This window comes from Lactuca sativa, chromosome 8 (genome assembly GCF_002870075.4).
Source record: "Lactuca sativa cultivar Salinas chromosome 8, Lsat_Salinas_v11, whole genome shotgun sequence".
Taxonomy (NCBI): domain Eukaryota; kingdom Viridiplantae; phylum Streptophyta; class Magnoliopsida; order Asterales; family Asteraceae; genus Lactuca; species Lactuca sativa.
In genome coordinates this window covers 303,666,623-303,683,743 of record NC_056630.2, presented here as the reverse complement: position 1 = coordinate 303,683,743, position 17,121 = coordinate 303,666,623, and the positions used below count along the sequence as shown (strand labels likewise).

At 33.1% G+C, this 17,121-nt stretch overlaps 2 protein-coding genes across 3 annotated transcripts; both read left to right on the top strand.

Moving 5' to 3' along the window:
• Window positions 1-5,134: 5,134 nt before the first annotated feature.
• LOC111913709 (GDSL esterase/lipase At1g28600-like) lies at window positions 5,135-8,598 on the top strand. Of its 2 annotated transcripts, XM_052767063.1 has the most exons (5): window positions 5,135-5,448; window positions 5,640-5,862; window positions 7,458-7,604; window positions 7,742-8,020; window positions 8,129-8,533. In XM_052767063.1, exons 1-5 carry the CDS (start codon window positions 5,269-5,271, stop codon window positions 8,419-8,421), a joined length of 1,122 nt encoding a protein of 373 aa, XP_052623023.1. In that variant the 5' UTR covers window positions 5,135-5,268; the 3' UTR covers window positions 8,422-8,533. The 2 variants fall into 2 exon arrangements, 1 of the variants encoding a protein (XP_052623023.1); XR_008225972.1 differs by having other exon boundaries at window positions 5,141-5,862; window positions 7,458-7,606; window positions 7,878-8,020; window positions 8,129-8,598.
• Window positions 8,599-12,649: 4,051 nt separating this feature from the next.
• On the top strand, window positions 12,650-15,917 carry LOC111913691 (GDSL esterase/lipase At1g28590). Its single transcript, XM_052766777.1, has 5 exons — window positions 12,650-12,961; window positions 13,147-13,374; window positions 15,017-15,165; window positions 15,303-15,579; window positions 15,688-15,917. The coding sequence occupies exons 1-5, from the start codon at window positions 12,694-12,696 to the stop codon at window positions 15,915-15,917; spliced, it is 1,152 nt and encodes a 383-aa protein (XP_052622737.1). The 5' UTR covers window positions 12,650-12,693.
• The last annotated feature ends 1,204 nt before the right edge of the window (window positions 15,918-17,121 follow it).

Here is a 17,121-nt window from a genome sequence, read left to right as displayed (position 1 = left end):
CCAGCTTTATTGTGTTTGATTCAGCGTTAGGTCCTTACTCCTAATGCAGGCAAGTGTATTTTATTTATTTGTTTTGTTCAGAGTTATGTTAGTCCTTCTTTTTGGTTTATAGTTGCACATCAATGTATGGCTCGACATGCTAGTTCACTATAAACAAAGCTCTGATACCAACCTGTCACACCCCCGAACCAGACGGCGGAAACGTCCGGGGGCTGTCGTGACTCAATTGAATACCATAACATTGAATATATATGAAACAAAACAACATTCGTCACCATTCATCAACATATTACAACCAGTAGTGTTTACATGTCATACATTGTTTTAACATTACATTCCCCAAAAATTAATTTGTTCAATTCATACAAAAATAAACTGCAACCGTCACTGAGTATGATTTCCCTTGATTCACTGGTTCCCTGAGAATACAAGTATTTTGAAAAACGTCAACATATGAAATGTTGGTGAGTTCATAAGTAGTGGTTGAAATCGAATGTTTATATTGCTTGAAAAACCACCAGAAAATCCGATATTTTCTGAAAAGAAAAGCTTTCAAAAACGTTTGTGAAGATCCATAGGTATGCTTGTTTGTTTCTATACTTTAAAAAAAATGTTCGTTGAAGATGTATGCGTTTCGAATCTGTATGTAGTAAAAACCCTAGGGAAACCCGATGTTCCCCTAGCTCTTTTGAAATCCATTAAGTTGCGTTGAAACCATTACGAAAATAGTAGTGTCTGTCCCAGGCGACGTTGGAAGGTTCTCGAGCAATGATTATTTACTACAAACCCGCATTACACAAACGCCCAGTTTATAGTTATACTAACGAACCCGAAGGCGTCGTCCGTACTAATCACGTTATCCAATCGCCCGGACTAAGTGTAGTCCCACACCCGAAGAGAAAGAGGTCACGAAGACCCCGGTGACTCCATTAACCGGTTGGGGAAAATATGCGTGCGAGGGGTCCCCGACCCGCCTCGTAAAATAAGCAGACTCTTCTAGCAATACCATGGACCCTTGGGGACCAGTGGTACAAGCCATTGAAAGTCACTCTACGTTGTGCCGAGTCGGTAAAACTCAACACTCCGTAGAAAATAAGTGTCTTCGGGCCTTAAGATCAGGTCATTGGGCTAGCTAGGCCCAACAAGCAAGATTTTACACTTTTGGGGCCCGGAGATGGTGCGTAGACGTCTGTGCACACTCGTATGTATATGTATTACCAATCGTTAATTGTATGTATCGAAGAGTTAGTAGTTGTAGATTTCCATTGGCTCGAGACCGAGCCAATTCGTTTCACAACGACTTTTGGTATTGTAATGAGTTGTATTTCGTTGATAGTCGAGGTATCATTATTTGATCAAATTGTACATAATGAATCAGCCTTGAGATATTTCTGTTTTCAGCCCCTCATTATTTGTAAAATTTACATTTTCAACCCTCTTATTTCAATATTTCCCGGTTTGGTCCTTAAACTATTTTTCTTGACATTTTAACACCAAAAAGTATTGAAATTAACATTTTCCAGCATATTTTTCATAGAAAACAGTTTAAGCCCCTGAAAATGCAGTTTTTCTCGGTTTTAGCCCTTCTTTTCGCAATTTTGACAATTTTGGCCCAAATTGGAATATTTTTGCAACTTTGGTCCTTTTTAAATTTGAAAAGCATTTTAAACCTTTGAAAAGGGTTTGGGACACTTATAGTCCACTGTTTTACAGAATTTCACAGTTTTGGCCCTTCAAAACAGAAAAATTCACATAATGGGCCTCCTTGGGCCGAAATTTTCATTTTTAGCCCAATAAGCTTGAAATTTATGTTTTTAATCCTCTAATTGAATAAAATTCCAGAAATAGTTTTATGGAAACTGTTTTGGCACATTTCAACCATCAGAATCTGTAAAATGTCAATTTGGGCCCTTAATTTTGTATTTCTCACATTTTTGGCCCAAAATGTGTATTTTTAGCTTAAAGAAAATTGTTGCTAACCACTTAGCTATTTTTCTTGTATCACTTATTATGTAGGAACATATTTGAAGCTAAAATCATAAAACATAAGTTATATCTCGGCTTTGAGGGGTTTAATGGCTAGATCCAACATTAAAACACATATAAGCATACATATAAGCATGGAAATCATACAAGGCATACAAACACATATAGATCTACACTTTCACTTGTATTCCCCCCCCCCCCCCCCCCCCCCCCACAAAACTCATAAAAACAGAAAATAGGGGTATGAATCTCACCTTGGGGTGTTGACTCGGTTTTTGGAAGAAAAGATGGAAGAAAAATGAAGTGTTTTTGGCCTTGGCTCCCTTTGATGAAGATCTTGAGTTTTGAGATGATTCTAGGGTGTAAGATCACGATTTTTATATAGATTAGGAAAGGATTTTGATAACAAAAGAGTTTAAACTATAGATCTATGCATAATCTTACCTTAGATGATGATTTACTTGCAAAATCCTCTTGGAAAGTCCTTAAATTTCGAGATTTTTGGAGAGGGGAGGAAGGAGAGTTCTTGAGTGTTCTAGAGAGAAGGTTGAGATATTTTTGGTGTGTGTGGTGTTGCTTGGCCGAGAGCAAGAAGAGAAGAGAGAAAAGAAGTGACTCTTGAAGTGATACATGCATGGAGGTATGTGATATGTGCCTAGAAATCCATTAGATAATAGTGAGGTGGCAACACAAGTCAACTCCCCTTGGATTTGGGCCTTGGGCCGAGAATATGAAGGGAAAGAGGAAAAATTTGGGCTTTTGCCCCCAAGCCCAACATTAGAGGTAGTTTAGGGTATTTATTGGACTTATAAAATAAAATTGTGATTTTTGTGCTTTATTAAGCTAGGTTAGGTTTAATTATGGATCAAAACTTGTGTTTTATTTCCTTCTAGGTTCTACCTAGCCCAAAATATTGAAATAAACGAATGTGGGTCCAATTAGAGCCCAATTAGGGTCCTAAACCCATGATAGTCCAATTGGAAGCTTATTGGTCCATTTGGATCCAATAAGGAAGTCTTAGTCCAAAATGGACTTAACCAAAACTTCTAGGGTCTCCAATTGGTTGATGACTATTTATAGTACTTGTATCTTGTATTTGATTGAAGTTTTTGATTCACATTAGGTTGAATGCATAGATTACATGGCTCAAAATTTACAGTTGTGACAGTGTTTGTATCTGTATTATATATTTATTTGTGTATGTATGCATGTGTTTTTGGTTATATGTTTTTATAATGTTTTTATATTTTTATAACGGTTTTTATAATTTTATAATGTTTGTTTTGTATATATAAAGAACGTTTTTAAAAAAACAAAAAAAAAAGAGATAACTACAATTAGCGGTGACACTTTTAGTGGCGACGAATAGTATTAGTGGCGGCAGGGCATTAGTAGTTACGGTAAGCATTAGCAGTGACAATTGGGGTATTAGCGACAATCTAACAGGGCTTGTAGATCCTGACCTTGTTCACCTTGATCTTTCTTCTGTAGGTATAACATTTTAATATTGATGACTTTCTCATGTAGATCTAGTTTAGGTTAAGGTTTGAAATGTTTTGGTCCCATCGTTGTGGTTCTTGTTAGTAGAAGTTACTCCTGAACCTTTGAGCCATATATTTGGTCCTTCTTGAGGTCACCAAATATAAAAAATCGGATCATGATGAGTATAATCATTGCATGCATGAATTGGGCATTTTCATCTTAAGCATTAAGTCCCAAAAATGAGAAATGGTCACCAAGGGGGTACGTTGGGCGTACGTATGTGTACGCTTAGTGTAGTGCATGCTTTCCCTGATTCATTGCTGTGACGGGTTGTACTCTAAGCTTCAGCATGCAGTATGCGGGGCGTACAAGTTTTGTACTCTAGGTGTACTTATGAGGTGCTGTTTTTTGAGCCTTTTGGGCCTTGGGTTTTTGGGAGTTGGGCCATGAGTTGTTGGTCAGATTTAGGATGGGTAAAGTGGTATTTTAGCTGTTGGAATGAAAGATAATGAATTGGACCTTGAATTATAGGAAATATCTTAATTATTGACTACAGATAATTTGGTTGTGTTTAGTGTGAAGAACCCGATAGCATCAGTGCGTTTGTTTCGGTTATCTCGAATTGAGGTGAGTCTTCTCACTGTACGCGTGGGTCTAAGTCACCAATGTCGGCCCACTAGGATATGTTATGTGCTTGTTGTCTTTGTGATTCTTGTGTTATGTATGTGTGCCTGTTTTTTACATGTATGTGGGGTGAAATAGACCTGGTACAACCTTGAGCTGACACATGAGTTGAAATAGACTCATGGGTGAAATAGACCCGGGGGGTGAAATAGTTCGGGTATAGCCTTGAGCTGACATATGAGTTGGGATAGACTCGGGGGTGAAATAGGCTTGGGTGAAATAGACCCGATATAGCCTTGAGCTGGCATATATGTGTGATGTGTGGTATGTTGGGGATCTCACTAAGTTTTGTGCTTACAGTTTATTTTTATGGTTTCCGGTACTTTCAGTTCGAAAGGGAAGGATCCGACATGATCGCAATGCATCCACACACAGGTTTTACATTTTATTATTTTGCAATTGTACTCTGATAAATATTTATACTTTAATGTAGTTTTGAATGGTTGATAAGAATAAATGATGTTTCTATGTTCAAGTAAAAACGAGATTTTAACCTTTTCATTTTGGGTCATTAGATGTCGCGGGGGAGGGGGGGGGGGGTGGTTAGGTTTACAAATCTTGTAATTAATTTTATAAAACATTAAAAAACTGATTAAAGAAGAAATTCCAATTGAACTGCCCTTAATCATGACATTTAATTTCAATTTGAACAAGAATGTCATCGCAACAAAACATTCTGAAATGGACAAAATTTATATAATGGAAACATTTTTGGAATTTAGTCGAAGAAAATTGCAACGTTTTTGAAATTTACTTAATAGAAAAGAGAAAAACAATGTGGGTGTAGTTGTTCATTACTTTTTTTTCGTGGTAAGTTTTACGCAAGAAAATCAATAACATGTTAAAAATTCAAGAATCCTAACATGCACTAATTAAATGAAAAACATGTTAAAAAGCCAAAAATTTAATTACATAGCATATTTTTTTCATTATAGTTTTCTACGTAGTGATTTTTTATATAACGAGAGCTCCGCACTATCTTCGGCACAAAATTTTATTACCTTTTTTTTTTCAAACAACATATTGCAATGGAGTTTTCTACATGTTCTTGGTCCATCACATGCTTAATCTTAATGATTTTGCAGCCGTTGTTATGGAATAGAAGCTTGTACGCTAATGGATGCTATACGTTCATCTTTAGCTTTGGCGACTCCCTGGCCGACACGGGTAATATTAAACAACTCGCTGCCATATCCCACGCGGACATTCAGTCTCTTCAGTTTCCTTACGGCGAAACCTTCTTTCATGAACCCACCGGTCGTGCCTCCAATGGACGCCTCATCATCGATTTCCTGGGTAACTCATCATCGATTTGAAACAATTCATATATAGTAATAGTTGTAGATATGTGACATCTAGTAAATAACATCTAATAAAGTATTACTATAATTGCGTTAAACGTTGCATTTAATTTTCAAGGAATAAAGTTATTCATGTTCTATGTGAATTAATGACTTTATATTTTTGTTTTTGTTCATGATGCTGAGAGCCTTGGCTTGCCACTAATACCACCGTTTCTGAACGATAAGGAGAGTGACAATGTGGTGGCGTTGGGACCAGGAGTTAATTACGCAGTCGTGGCAGCAACAGCATTGGATACATCATTTCATGAAGCAAGAGGGACTGTTGATCCTGTAGCAAACATATCTTTAGGAGTTGAATTGGCATGGTTTAAACGATCATTGGCTTCTATTTGCAGCAGCGCCTCAGGTGATCAAATATTAATGCGTATATTGGGATTATACTGTAGGACTAATATTATAAAAGCACTAAATTTTTAACGTATAATTGGAAAAATGCATAATATATTTTTTTTTTATTATTGTTATGGTCACAACTTTCTCGTAGAATTATCACTCTATCTCATTTAACGAGTTTCATGGTCAATTTGGTTAACTTTTTTTCAAAATCAGTCTTAAAAGTTCAAATTTGGTCCTTGAGGTTTGTAAAAAATTACACCACATGATTTTTTAATTTTATTTTTCGTTTTTTGTATACTTTATTTATTTTCGGTTTTTTTAATAAATATAAATACAATTTTTATTTTCTTTTTTGAATATACTTTATTTATTTTCATTTTCTAACTTTATTTTTCAACAATTTGATTTTCTTTTACCTTTTTACCTTTTGTTTTCTATTTTTTTAGTGTATACATAGAGTATATTAGAGTTTTTTAGTTTTTTTTTGTCATATTATTTTCGTATTAAATTTTAATTTCTTCATTTTTTATTTATTTTTATTTATTTTCTTATTTTTTTCCAATTATTTGTTTTTATTTATTCATGTAAATAAAATAATTATGTTTATATTTATAATTTCGGTCCAACTTATTTTCTTTTTACTTTTTTTTTTCTTTAGTGCTATAATATTTATGTTACGCAAAAAATGAAGATAAGAAAATGAACTTGTTTACTGAGAATTAATGTTTCAATGAGTGATATAACTTGGAAATTAAATCATACTTCCATATATGATATCAATAGTTTAAAATCAAGATAATATTTGTCAATTTTATAATAGAGTAAAAGAAAATAATAATAATAATAATAATAATAATAATAATAATAATAATAATAATAATAATCAGTCTCTATAAAAAAAAAAAACTTGTTCTAGTAATTTATATTAAATTCGAGTTCGTTTACTTGAATCAAAATAAATAAAAACATTAGAAAAAACATAAATAACTAAAATAGAAAAAAAAAAATAGAAAACAAAAGGTATAAAAGGTAAAAAAAATCAAATTGTTGAAAAATAAAGTTGAAAAATGAAAATAAATAAAGTATATAAAAAAAAGAAAACAAAAAATGTATATATATATATATTTATAAAAAAACCGAAAAATAAATAAATATACAAAAACGAAAAATAAAGTTAAAAAATCATGTGATGTAATTTTTTGCAAACCTCAGCGACAAAATTTGAACATTTTAGGACTGATTTTGAAAAACAATTAACCAAGATAACCATGAATCCCGTTAAGTGGGCTAGAGTGATAATTCTACAAGAAAGTTGTGGCCATAGCAATAATAAAAAAAATATTAGCGCTTTTTCCAATTATGCGTTAAAAATTCAGGGCTTTTATAATAATAGTCCTTATACTGTATACATGCACGTGCATATATATATATATATATATATATATATATATATATATATATATATATATATATATATATATATATATATATATATATATATAATATTGGGATTATAATTATCTAAAAACTCGAAGATTCTTGTTTATAGTTTTGAGATTCAAAACTATTTAGTGAGTCATATTGATCGATTATAATTGTTGGCAGATTGTAGAAACTTAATTGGACGTTCTTTGATCCTAATGGGAGAGATAGGTGGAACCGATTACAACGGTCCAATATTTGACTATAAGCCAATCGAGGAGGTCGAATCATACGTTCCTCTTGTAATTGATACCATCATCTCAGCAGTAAATGTAATTACGCAAATCATTCAAAATATATTTTAAATTATCACCTCCAACAAGAACACCATTCACAATTTTAATTTATTTTTAATTCTAGTGTATGATTTTCTCATGGGTTTAACTGATTCTAATAATTTTAAATACATGAGCTAATCGATATGGGGGCTCAGACACTGGTTGTTCCAGGAACCTTTCCAATTGGGTGTTCTAGTTCAATTCTAACAGTTCGTGCTTCTAAAAACAAAAAAGATTACGATAACAGAACCGGTTGTCTCATCAGGTACAATGAACTTGTCGAATACCACAATGATTTGCTGATAAAGAAACTAAACCACCTTCGAGAGCTTCATCCGAATGTCATCATCATCTATGCTGACTACTACAATGCTGCCATGCAGATTATCTATTATCCTATTAAATTTGGTATAAAAAATGTTATAATATTGCTAGTGCTCCACGATTTACCATGTTATTGAGTAATTTAGTATCTTGATTTATGTTCATGTTGGGATGGAATTCAAAATATTTTAGGATTCACAAATCCGGTTTTGAAGTCGTGTTGTGGAGGTGGAGGCCCATACAACTACAACATCAATCTGTCAGCGCAATGTGGACATGTACTTGCGACTGTGTGTGATGACCCGGATGCGTATGCTTACTGGGATGGAATACACTTTACAGAAGATGCATATAGAATAATATTCAAGAGTTTATTTAATGGCCAATATACTACACCCCGCTTTAATTCCTTGTGTCCTACACCTACACCTACATCAACATCACAAGCTGAAGTTGCTTTATCGGGATTACAAATACAACGCTGACCTATCAGAGCATGGAAAGACATGTACTTGCCACTTAAAAGGCACTACAAATATTTCATAAATTGTTATTGTTTATGTAAGCTACATACATAATTAAAATAAAATAAATGGCATACACTTGTTTAATGAAAAAAGTTGAATAAAATAGAATGCCTGTTAAGTAGTGTAACCATTCATTGGATTAAAATCAACCGTAATAGATGCCATGTAGGCATTTAATGGATATGGAGTCGGTTATGACCCAAAGCGGGCTGTTTGGTACTTTTTTTAATGCAGGGGATATTTGGTACTTGTATTAAAATGTATGTGTTGTGATTGAAGTAGCTTTCTTGGCCAATTGTATAATTACGTAAATAATGAATCTATTGAATTTAATTACTTCAAAGAAAAAGAATATTAATTTCAAAAGTACAATATTAATGGGCTTTTGGTTTAGAGGATGTTTTTGTAAGGAATTGGAATCCAAAGGAATTGTAATATGCCATTGGTTTGGTTGGATGGAAATGAAATGGAACTCCATTACATTTCTTTGCTATTTTACGTTAAATTTGTGAATATATCAAAGAAATTGGAATGTAAATTAATGTATGTTATAAGAAGAATGTGTTCGTGTTTTAATGGGTTTATGAGGATAATTTTGTCTTTTAATGAACAAAAATGAACACTGGAATTCAAGCTAAGACAAGTTAAACACATAATTTTCTTATAAATATAGAAATAAAAAGGGGTGTTTGAATGTGCACTTAAAACAGTATAGAGTGTTTGTCCAAAACAATTTTGGGTCAAAATAATCATATTAAGAGAAAAACAGCAAAGGGAGTGAGTGACCTAAGAAAACTGATTGTTGCACTAACCTCACGTAATAATCATCCAAAAAAACCCTACAACAGCAAAGTAATAGGGGATTTCATGATTATTATCACCTTTAGACTTATTAGTGTCCACTGGGATACTTTTTAATTCAAAAAGTTAGAGATTTTTTGCTTAGAAAGAGAATTTGGATAACCATAAAGTATCAACGATACACAAAAATTGTACTTTATTACAAACCAGAAAATAAGAGTCGGTTTTCTATCTTGGATATTTATAGAATGAACCCTTAAAATTCAATAAAATAAAAAATGGGCTCTAATGATGACACTAATAGAGTAAATCTTCTTTAAACTAGAATAAAAGAAAACCCTTAAATTCATGAAGTAAATAAATCACCTCACAGTGCTTGAGAGAATCTGTAAATCGATTATATAAAAAAATATATATACAAGAACAGTAACCACATTAATCGAGTCTAGAAGGGAAATCATAAACTATTGCTCTAAAATCCCAAATCAACATCAGATTCGATAAACCCAAACTATAGGAAACCACTTACACTACAAGAATAATGGGCATTAGCGGCGACATCCACCTTTAGCAGTCACACGTAACTTTCGCTAAAGGTGGCTATCGCCGCTAAATGTTTCGCCGATAATCCCTATTGTCTGCGATCCACGTTGAAATATGAGGTGAAACCTTATCCGTTGACTTCGTCCCTAATCCAAGGACTGAAAATCGATAACGTACATACCAATAGCGGCGACACCACTAATACTCGAAAATTTTGACCGCCAAAGTTTCCCCCCAAAAGTTGTCACCGATAATACTCAAAAATTTTGACCATCAAAGTTCCCCCCCCCCCCTCCCCCCCAAAGGTTTCGCCACTAATACTCTATCTGTCATCGCTAAAAGTCGTCGCCGCTAAAAGCCGTCGCCACTAATTCCCTTCGCAGATATAACCCCTTCAGCTCATTCTTCCCTCTTCTGTGAACTCATTTCTCTTTGTCACCACTCCGGCAACAACTCATTATTTTCTGTTTTTTTTATTCTTTATCTTCCCCATGTGACATACTCATTGGTGTTGTTGGATTGTTTTAGTCCCTTGCTGGAGATGTTGCAGATCTACCGGAATTCGAATTCGTCGTTGTCTGCAGAAATTGGCCAGAATACCGCCACTAGTCTACCACTATGCTTCAACGTCGGATTATACACCACCACATGCTCTATATATGTTTATTGTAATTTTTTGTATGTATAATGTGTATTTTGTATGTGTATGTGTATTTGATGTGTATATATATGTATGTATGTATGTATGTATTTGTGTATTAGTATGTGTATCATGTATGTATATGTGTTTTTATATATGTATTATATATATATATATATATATATGTGTGTGTGTGTCTGTGTGTGTGTGTGTGTGTGTGTTTGTATGTGTATTATATATTTATTTGTGTATGTATGCATGTGTTTTTGGTTATATGTTTTTATAACGTTTTTATATTTTTATAACGGTTTTTATAATTTTATAATGTTTGTTTTGTATATATAAAGAACGTTTTTAAAAAAACAAAAAAAAAGAGATAACTACAATTAGCGGTGACACTTTTAGTGGCGACGAATAGTATTAGTGGCGGCAGGGCATTAGTAGTTACGGTAAGCATTAGCAGTGACAATTGGGGTATTAGCGACATTCCAACAGGGCTTGTAGATCCTGACCTTGTTCACCTTGATCTTTCTTCTGTAGGTATAACATTTTAATATTGATGACTTTCTCATGTAGATCTAGTTTAGGTGAAGGTTTGAAATGTTTTGGTCCCATCGTTGTGGTTCTTGTTAGTAGAAGTTACTCCTGAACCTTTGAGCCATATATTTGGTCCTTCTTGAGGTCACCAAATATAAAAAATCGGATCATGATGAGTATAATCATTGCATACATGAATTGGACATTTTCATCTTAAGCATTAAGTCCCAAAAATGAGAAATGGTCACCAAGGGGGTACGTTGGGCGTACGTATGTGTACGCTTAGTGTAGTGCATGCTTTCCCTGATTCATTGCTGTGACGGGTTGTACTCTAAGCTTCAGCATGCAGTATGCGGGGCGTACAAGTTTTGTACTTTAGGTGTACTTATGAGGTGCTGTTTTTTGAGCCTTTTGGGCCTTGGGTTTTTGGGAGTTGGGCCATGAGTTGTTGGTCAGATTTAGGATGGATAATGTGGTCTTTTACCTGTTGGAATGAAAGATAATGAATTGGACCTTGGATTATAGGAAATATCTTAATTATTGACTACAGATAATTTGGTTGTGTTTAGTGTGAAGAACCCGATAGCATCAGTGCGTTTGTTTCGGTTATCTCGAATTGAGGTGAGTCTTCTCACTGTACGCGTGGGTCTAAGTCACCAATGTCGGCCCACTAGGATATGTTATGTGCGTGTTGTCTTTGTGATTCTTGTTTTATGTATGTGTGCCTGTTTTTTACATGTATGTGGGGTGAAATAGACCTGGTACAACCTTGAGCTGACACATGAGTTGAAATAGACTCATGGGTGAAATAGACCCGGGGGGTGAAATAGTTCGGGTATAGCCTTGAGCTGACATATGAGTTGGGATAGACTCGGGGGTGAAATAGGCTTGGGTGAAATAGACCCGATATAGCCTTGAGCTGGCATATATGTGTACTGTGTGGTATGTTGGGGATCTCACTAAGTTTTGTGCTTACAGTTTATTTTTATGGTTTCCGGTACTTTCAGTTCGAAAGGGAAGGATCCGACATGATCGCAATGCATCCACACACAGGTTTTACATTTTATTATTTTGGAATTGTACTCTGATAAATATTTATACTTTAATGTAGTTTTGAATGGTTGATAAGAATAAATGATGTTTCTATGTTCAAGTAAAAACGAGATTTTAACCTTTTGATTTTGGGTCATTAGATGTCGCGGGGGGGGGGGGGGGGGGGGTGGTTAGGTTTGCAAATCTTGTAATTAATTTTATAAAACATTAAAAAACTGATTAAAGAAGAAATTTTAATTGAACTGCCCTTAATCATGACATTTAATTTCAATTTGAACAAGAATGTCATCGCAACAAAACATTCTGAAATGGACAAAATTTATATAATGGAAACATTTTTGGAATTTAGTCGAAAAAAATTGCAACATTTTTGAAATTTACTTAATAGAAAAGAGAAAAACAATGTGGGTGTAGTTGTTCATTACTTTTTTTTCGTGGTAAGTTTTACGAAGAAAATCAATAACATGTTGAAAATTCAAGAATCCTAACATGCACTAATTAAATGAAAAACATGTTAAAAAAGCCAAAAAGTTAATTACATAGCATGTTTTTTTCATGATAGTTTTCTACATAGTGGTTTTTTATATAACGAGAGCTCCGCACTATCTTCGGCACAACATTTTATTACCTTTTTTTTTTTCAAACAACATATTGCAATGGAGTTTTCTACGTGTTCTTGGTCCATCACATGCTTAATCTTAATGATTTTGCAGCCGTTGTTATGGAATAGAAGCTTGTACGCTAATGGATGCTATACGTTCATCTTTAGCTTTGGCGACTCCCTGGCCGACCCGGGTAATATTAAACAACTCGCTGCCATATCCCACGCGGACATTCAGTCTCTTCAGTTTCCTTACGGCGAAACCTTCTTTCATGAACCCACCGGTCGTGCCTCCAATGGACGCCTCATCATCGATTTCCTGGGTAACTCATCATCGATTTGAAACAATTCATATATAGTAATAGTTGTAGATATGTGACATCTAGTAAATAACATCTAATAAAGTATTAATATAATTGCGTTAAACGTTGCATTTAATTTTCAAGGAATAAAGTTATTCATGTTCTATGTGAATTAATGACTTTATATTTTTTTTTTGTTCATCAAGCTGAGAGCCTTGGCTTGCCACTAATACCACCGTTTCTGAACGATAAGGAGAGTGACAATGTGGTGGCGTTGGGACCAGGAGTTAATTACGCAGTCGTGGCAGCAACAGCATTGGATACATCATTTCATGAAGCAAGAGGGACTGTTGATCCTGTAGCAAACATATCTTTAGGAGTTGAATTGGCATGGTTTAAACGATCATTGGCTTCTATTTGCAGCAACGCCTCAGGTGATTAAATATTAATACGTATATTGGGATTATACTGTAGGACTAATATTATAAAAGCCCTAAATTTTTAACGTGTAATTGGAAAAAGGTATAATATATTTTTTTTTATTATTGTTATGGCCACAACTTTCTCGCAGAATTATCACTCTATCCCATTTAACGAGTTTCATGGTCAATTTGGTTAATTTTTTTTCAAAATCAGTTCTAAAATTTCAAATTTGGTCTTTGAGGTTTGCAAAAAATTACACCACATGATTTTTTAACTTTATTTTTCGTTTTTTGTATACTTTATTTATTTTCGGTTTTTTTAATAAATATAAATACAATTTTTATTTTCTTTTTTGAATATACTTTATTTATTTTCATTTTCTAACTTTATTTTTCAATAATTTGATTTTCTTTTACCTTTTTACCTTTTGTTTTCTATTTTTTTAGTGTATACATAGAGTATATTAGAGTTTTTTAGTTTTTTTTGTCATATTATTTTCGTATTAAATTTTAATTTTTTCATCTTTTTATTTATTTTTATTTATTTTCTTATTTTTTTTTCCAATTATTTGTTTTTATTTATTCATGTAAATAAAATAATTATGTTTATATTCATAATTTCGGTCCAACTTATTTTCTTTTTACTTTTTTTTTCTTTAGTGCTATAATATTTATGTTACGCAAAAAATGAAGATAACAAAATGAACTTGTTTACTGAGAATTAATGTTTCAATGAGTGATATAAATTGGAAATTAAATAATACTTCCATATATGATATCAATAGTTTAAAATCAAGATAATATTTTTCAATAAAGTAAAAGAAAATAATAATAATAATAATAATAATAATAATAATAATAATAATAATCGGTCTCTATAAAAAAAACTTGTTCTAGTAATTTATATTAAATTCGAGTTCGTTTACTTGAATCAAAATAAATAAAAACATTAGAAAAACCATAAATAACTAAAATAGAAAAAAAAAAAAATAGAAAACAAAAGGTATAAAAGGTAAAAAAAAAAATCAAATTGTTGAAAAATAAAGTTGAAAAATGAAAATAAATAAAGTATATAAAAAAGAAAACAAAAAATGTATATATATATATATATATATATATATATATATATATATATATATATATATATATATATATATATATATATATATATTTATAAAAAAACCGAAAATAAATAAAATATACAAACACGAAAAATAAAGTTAAAAAATCATGTGATGTAATTTTTTGCAAACCTCAGCGACCAAATTTGAACTTTTTAGGACTGATTTTGAAAAACAATTAACCAAGATAACCATGAATCCCGTTAAGTGGGCTAGAGTGATAATTCTACAAGAAAGTTGTGGCCATAGCAATAGTAAAAAAATATTAGGGCTTTTTCCAATTACGCGTTAAAAATTCAGGGCTTTTATAATAATAGTCCTTATACAGTATACATGCACGTGCATATATATATATATATATATATATATATATATATATATATATATATATATATATATATATATATATATATATATATATATATATATAATATTGGGATTATAATTATCTAAAAAGTCGAAGATTCTTGTTTATAGTTTTGAGATTCAAAACTATTTAGTGAGTCATATTGATCGATTATAATTGTTGGCAGATTGTAGAAACTTAGTTGGACGTTCTTTGATCCTAATGGGAGAGATAGGTGGAACCGATTACAACAATCCAATATTTGACTATAAGCCAATCGAGGAGGTCGAATCATACGTTCCTCTTGTAATTGATACCATCATCTCAGCAGTCAATGTAACTACGCAAATCATTCAAAATATATTTTAAATTATCACCTCCAACAAGAACACCATTCACAATTTTAATTTATTTTTTATTCTAGTGTATGATTTTCTCATGGGTTTAACTGATTCTAATAGTTTTGAATACAGGAGCTAATCGATATGGGGGCTCAAACACTGGTTGTTCCAGGAACCTTTCCAATTGGGTGTTCTAGTTCAATTCTAACAGTTCGTGCTTCTAGAAACAAAAAAGATTACGATAACAGAACCGGTTGTCTCATCAGGTACAATGAACTTGTCGAATACCACAATGATCTGCTGATAAAGAAACTAAACCACCTTCGAGAGCTTCATCCGAATGTCATCATCATCTATGCTGACTACTACAATGCTGCCATGCAGATTATCTATTCTCCTATTAAATTTGGTACAAAAAATGTTATAATATTGCTAGTGCTCCATGATTTACCATGTTATTGAGTAATTTAGTATCTTGATTTATGTTCATGTTGGGATGGAATTCAAAATATTTCAGGATTCACAAATCCGGTTTTGAAGTCGTGTTGTGGAGGTGGAGGCCCATACAACTACAACTTCAATCTGTCAGCGCAATGTGGACATGTACTTGCGACTGTGTGTGATGACCCGGATGCGTATGCTTACTGGGATGGAATACACTTTACAGAAGCTGCATATAGAATAATATTCAAGAGTTTATTTCAAGGCCATTTGAAGCCATACAAAGCCTTAACTTCACACTGGTAACAACCTTACTGAACATATAAACTGGATTCTTCATTCCAAGGATTTTCTTCAAGTTTAGAGTTCCTTTATTGATTAAATCTCGAATAAAATGGTACCTCATCTAAATGTGTTTCGTTCTACTATGAAACACTGGATTCTTTGCTAAGTGCACTGCACTTTGGTTGCCGTAATGCAATACATAATCCTCCTAATGCATTCCAAGTCCTGACAAGAAACTATTCAACCATATGATCTCTTTGGCAACTTTTGTAAGTTCCATGTATTCTGCTTCTATGGCTGAAAGAGCAACACTCTTTTGTAACCTTCACATCCAGTTGATTGTTGTACCTCCAATTATGAACACATAACCCGTTGTGTTTTTGCCTGAATCTGAACATCCACCTAAGTCTGCATCACCGAACCCTTCTAAAACTACTCCTTTTCTTCTAAAACATAAGGAACACTCATTTGTTCCTTTTAAGTAGCGTAGAAACCATTTCACTCCTTCCTAATGTTGTCTTCCTGGATTTGACATGAACATGCTCACAACTACCACTGCATGAGCGATGTTTGCTCTGGTGCAAACCATTACGTACATTAAACTACAAACTGCACATGTGTAGGTAACTTTAGCCATGTATTCCTTATCTTCTTCTGTTATTCAGGATTGCTTCTTGGTAAGTCTCAACTGACTCCCCGATGGTGTGATGGGTTTTGGTATACTACAACATCATATGGTGCACATACAACAATAAATACCTTGGCTCTATGTTTTCACTAATTATACATGCAAATGGTTTCCAAGGCATTAACCTATCACTAGCATGCATTTTGACATAAACAATACAACATACTAGTTAGGATAACATACCTCTTTGTTGTAGTTTGATTCCATGGAGCTTAAGAGCCTAGTGCACCAAGTGTGACACGTCAAATGGTTCACACAACACTACCAACAACTTTTAATAACTTGAGAGAAAAGTTCATATGCTCAAAATCGGCTAGCCCTCTCATATCATTCTTAAGGTCGATTTCTTGAGCTATGGGGTGTTTATATATTGTGGCTATTAGGGTTACTGTTGGATTAATGTCTAAGTCCATAACTATAATTGGTAAGACTTGACCCGACCCGGTATGGTCCATTTGGGTTGCATGGCATCATGCACTTGGATAGACTATAATGAGAGAAATAAGACACTTATGGTTATTAATATATTATAAGTTC

What these genes read in the sequence shown, in the direction of transcription:
- LOC111913709 (XM_052767063.1), top strand. Translation starts at nt 5,269, where the DNA reads ATGGATGCTATACGTTCATCTTTAGCTTTGGCGACTCCCTGGCCGACA. An exon ending in CCTCATCATCGATTTCCTGG is followed by an intron (nt 5,449 to 5,639) that starts GTAACTCATCAT and finishes CATGATGCTGAG; the next exon opens with AGCCTTGGCTTGCCACTAAT. An exon ending in TATTTGCAGCAGCGCCTCAG is followed by an intron (nt 5,863 to 7,457) that starts GTGATCAAATAT and finishes AATTGTTGGCAG; the next exon opens with ATTGTAGAAACTTAATTGGA.
- LOC111913691 (XM_052766777.1), top strand. Translation starts at nt 12,694, where the DNA reads ATGGAGTTTTCTACGTGTTCTTGGTCCATCACATGCTTAATCTTAATG. An exon ending in CCATCATCTCAGCAGTCAAT is followed by an intron (nt 15,166 to 15,302) that starts GTAACTACGCAA and finishes TTTTGAATACAG; the next exon opens with GAGCTAATCGATATGGGGGC. An exon ending in CTATTCTCCTATTAAATTTG is followed by an intron (nt 15,580 to 15,687) that starts GTACAAAAAATG and finishes AAAATATTTCAG; the next exon opens with GATTCACAAATCCGGTTTTG.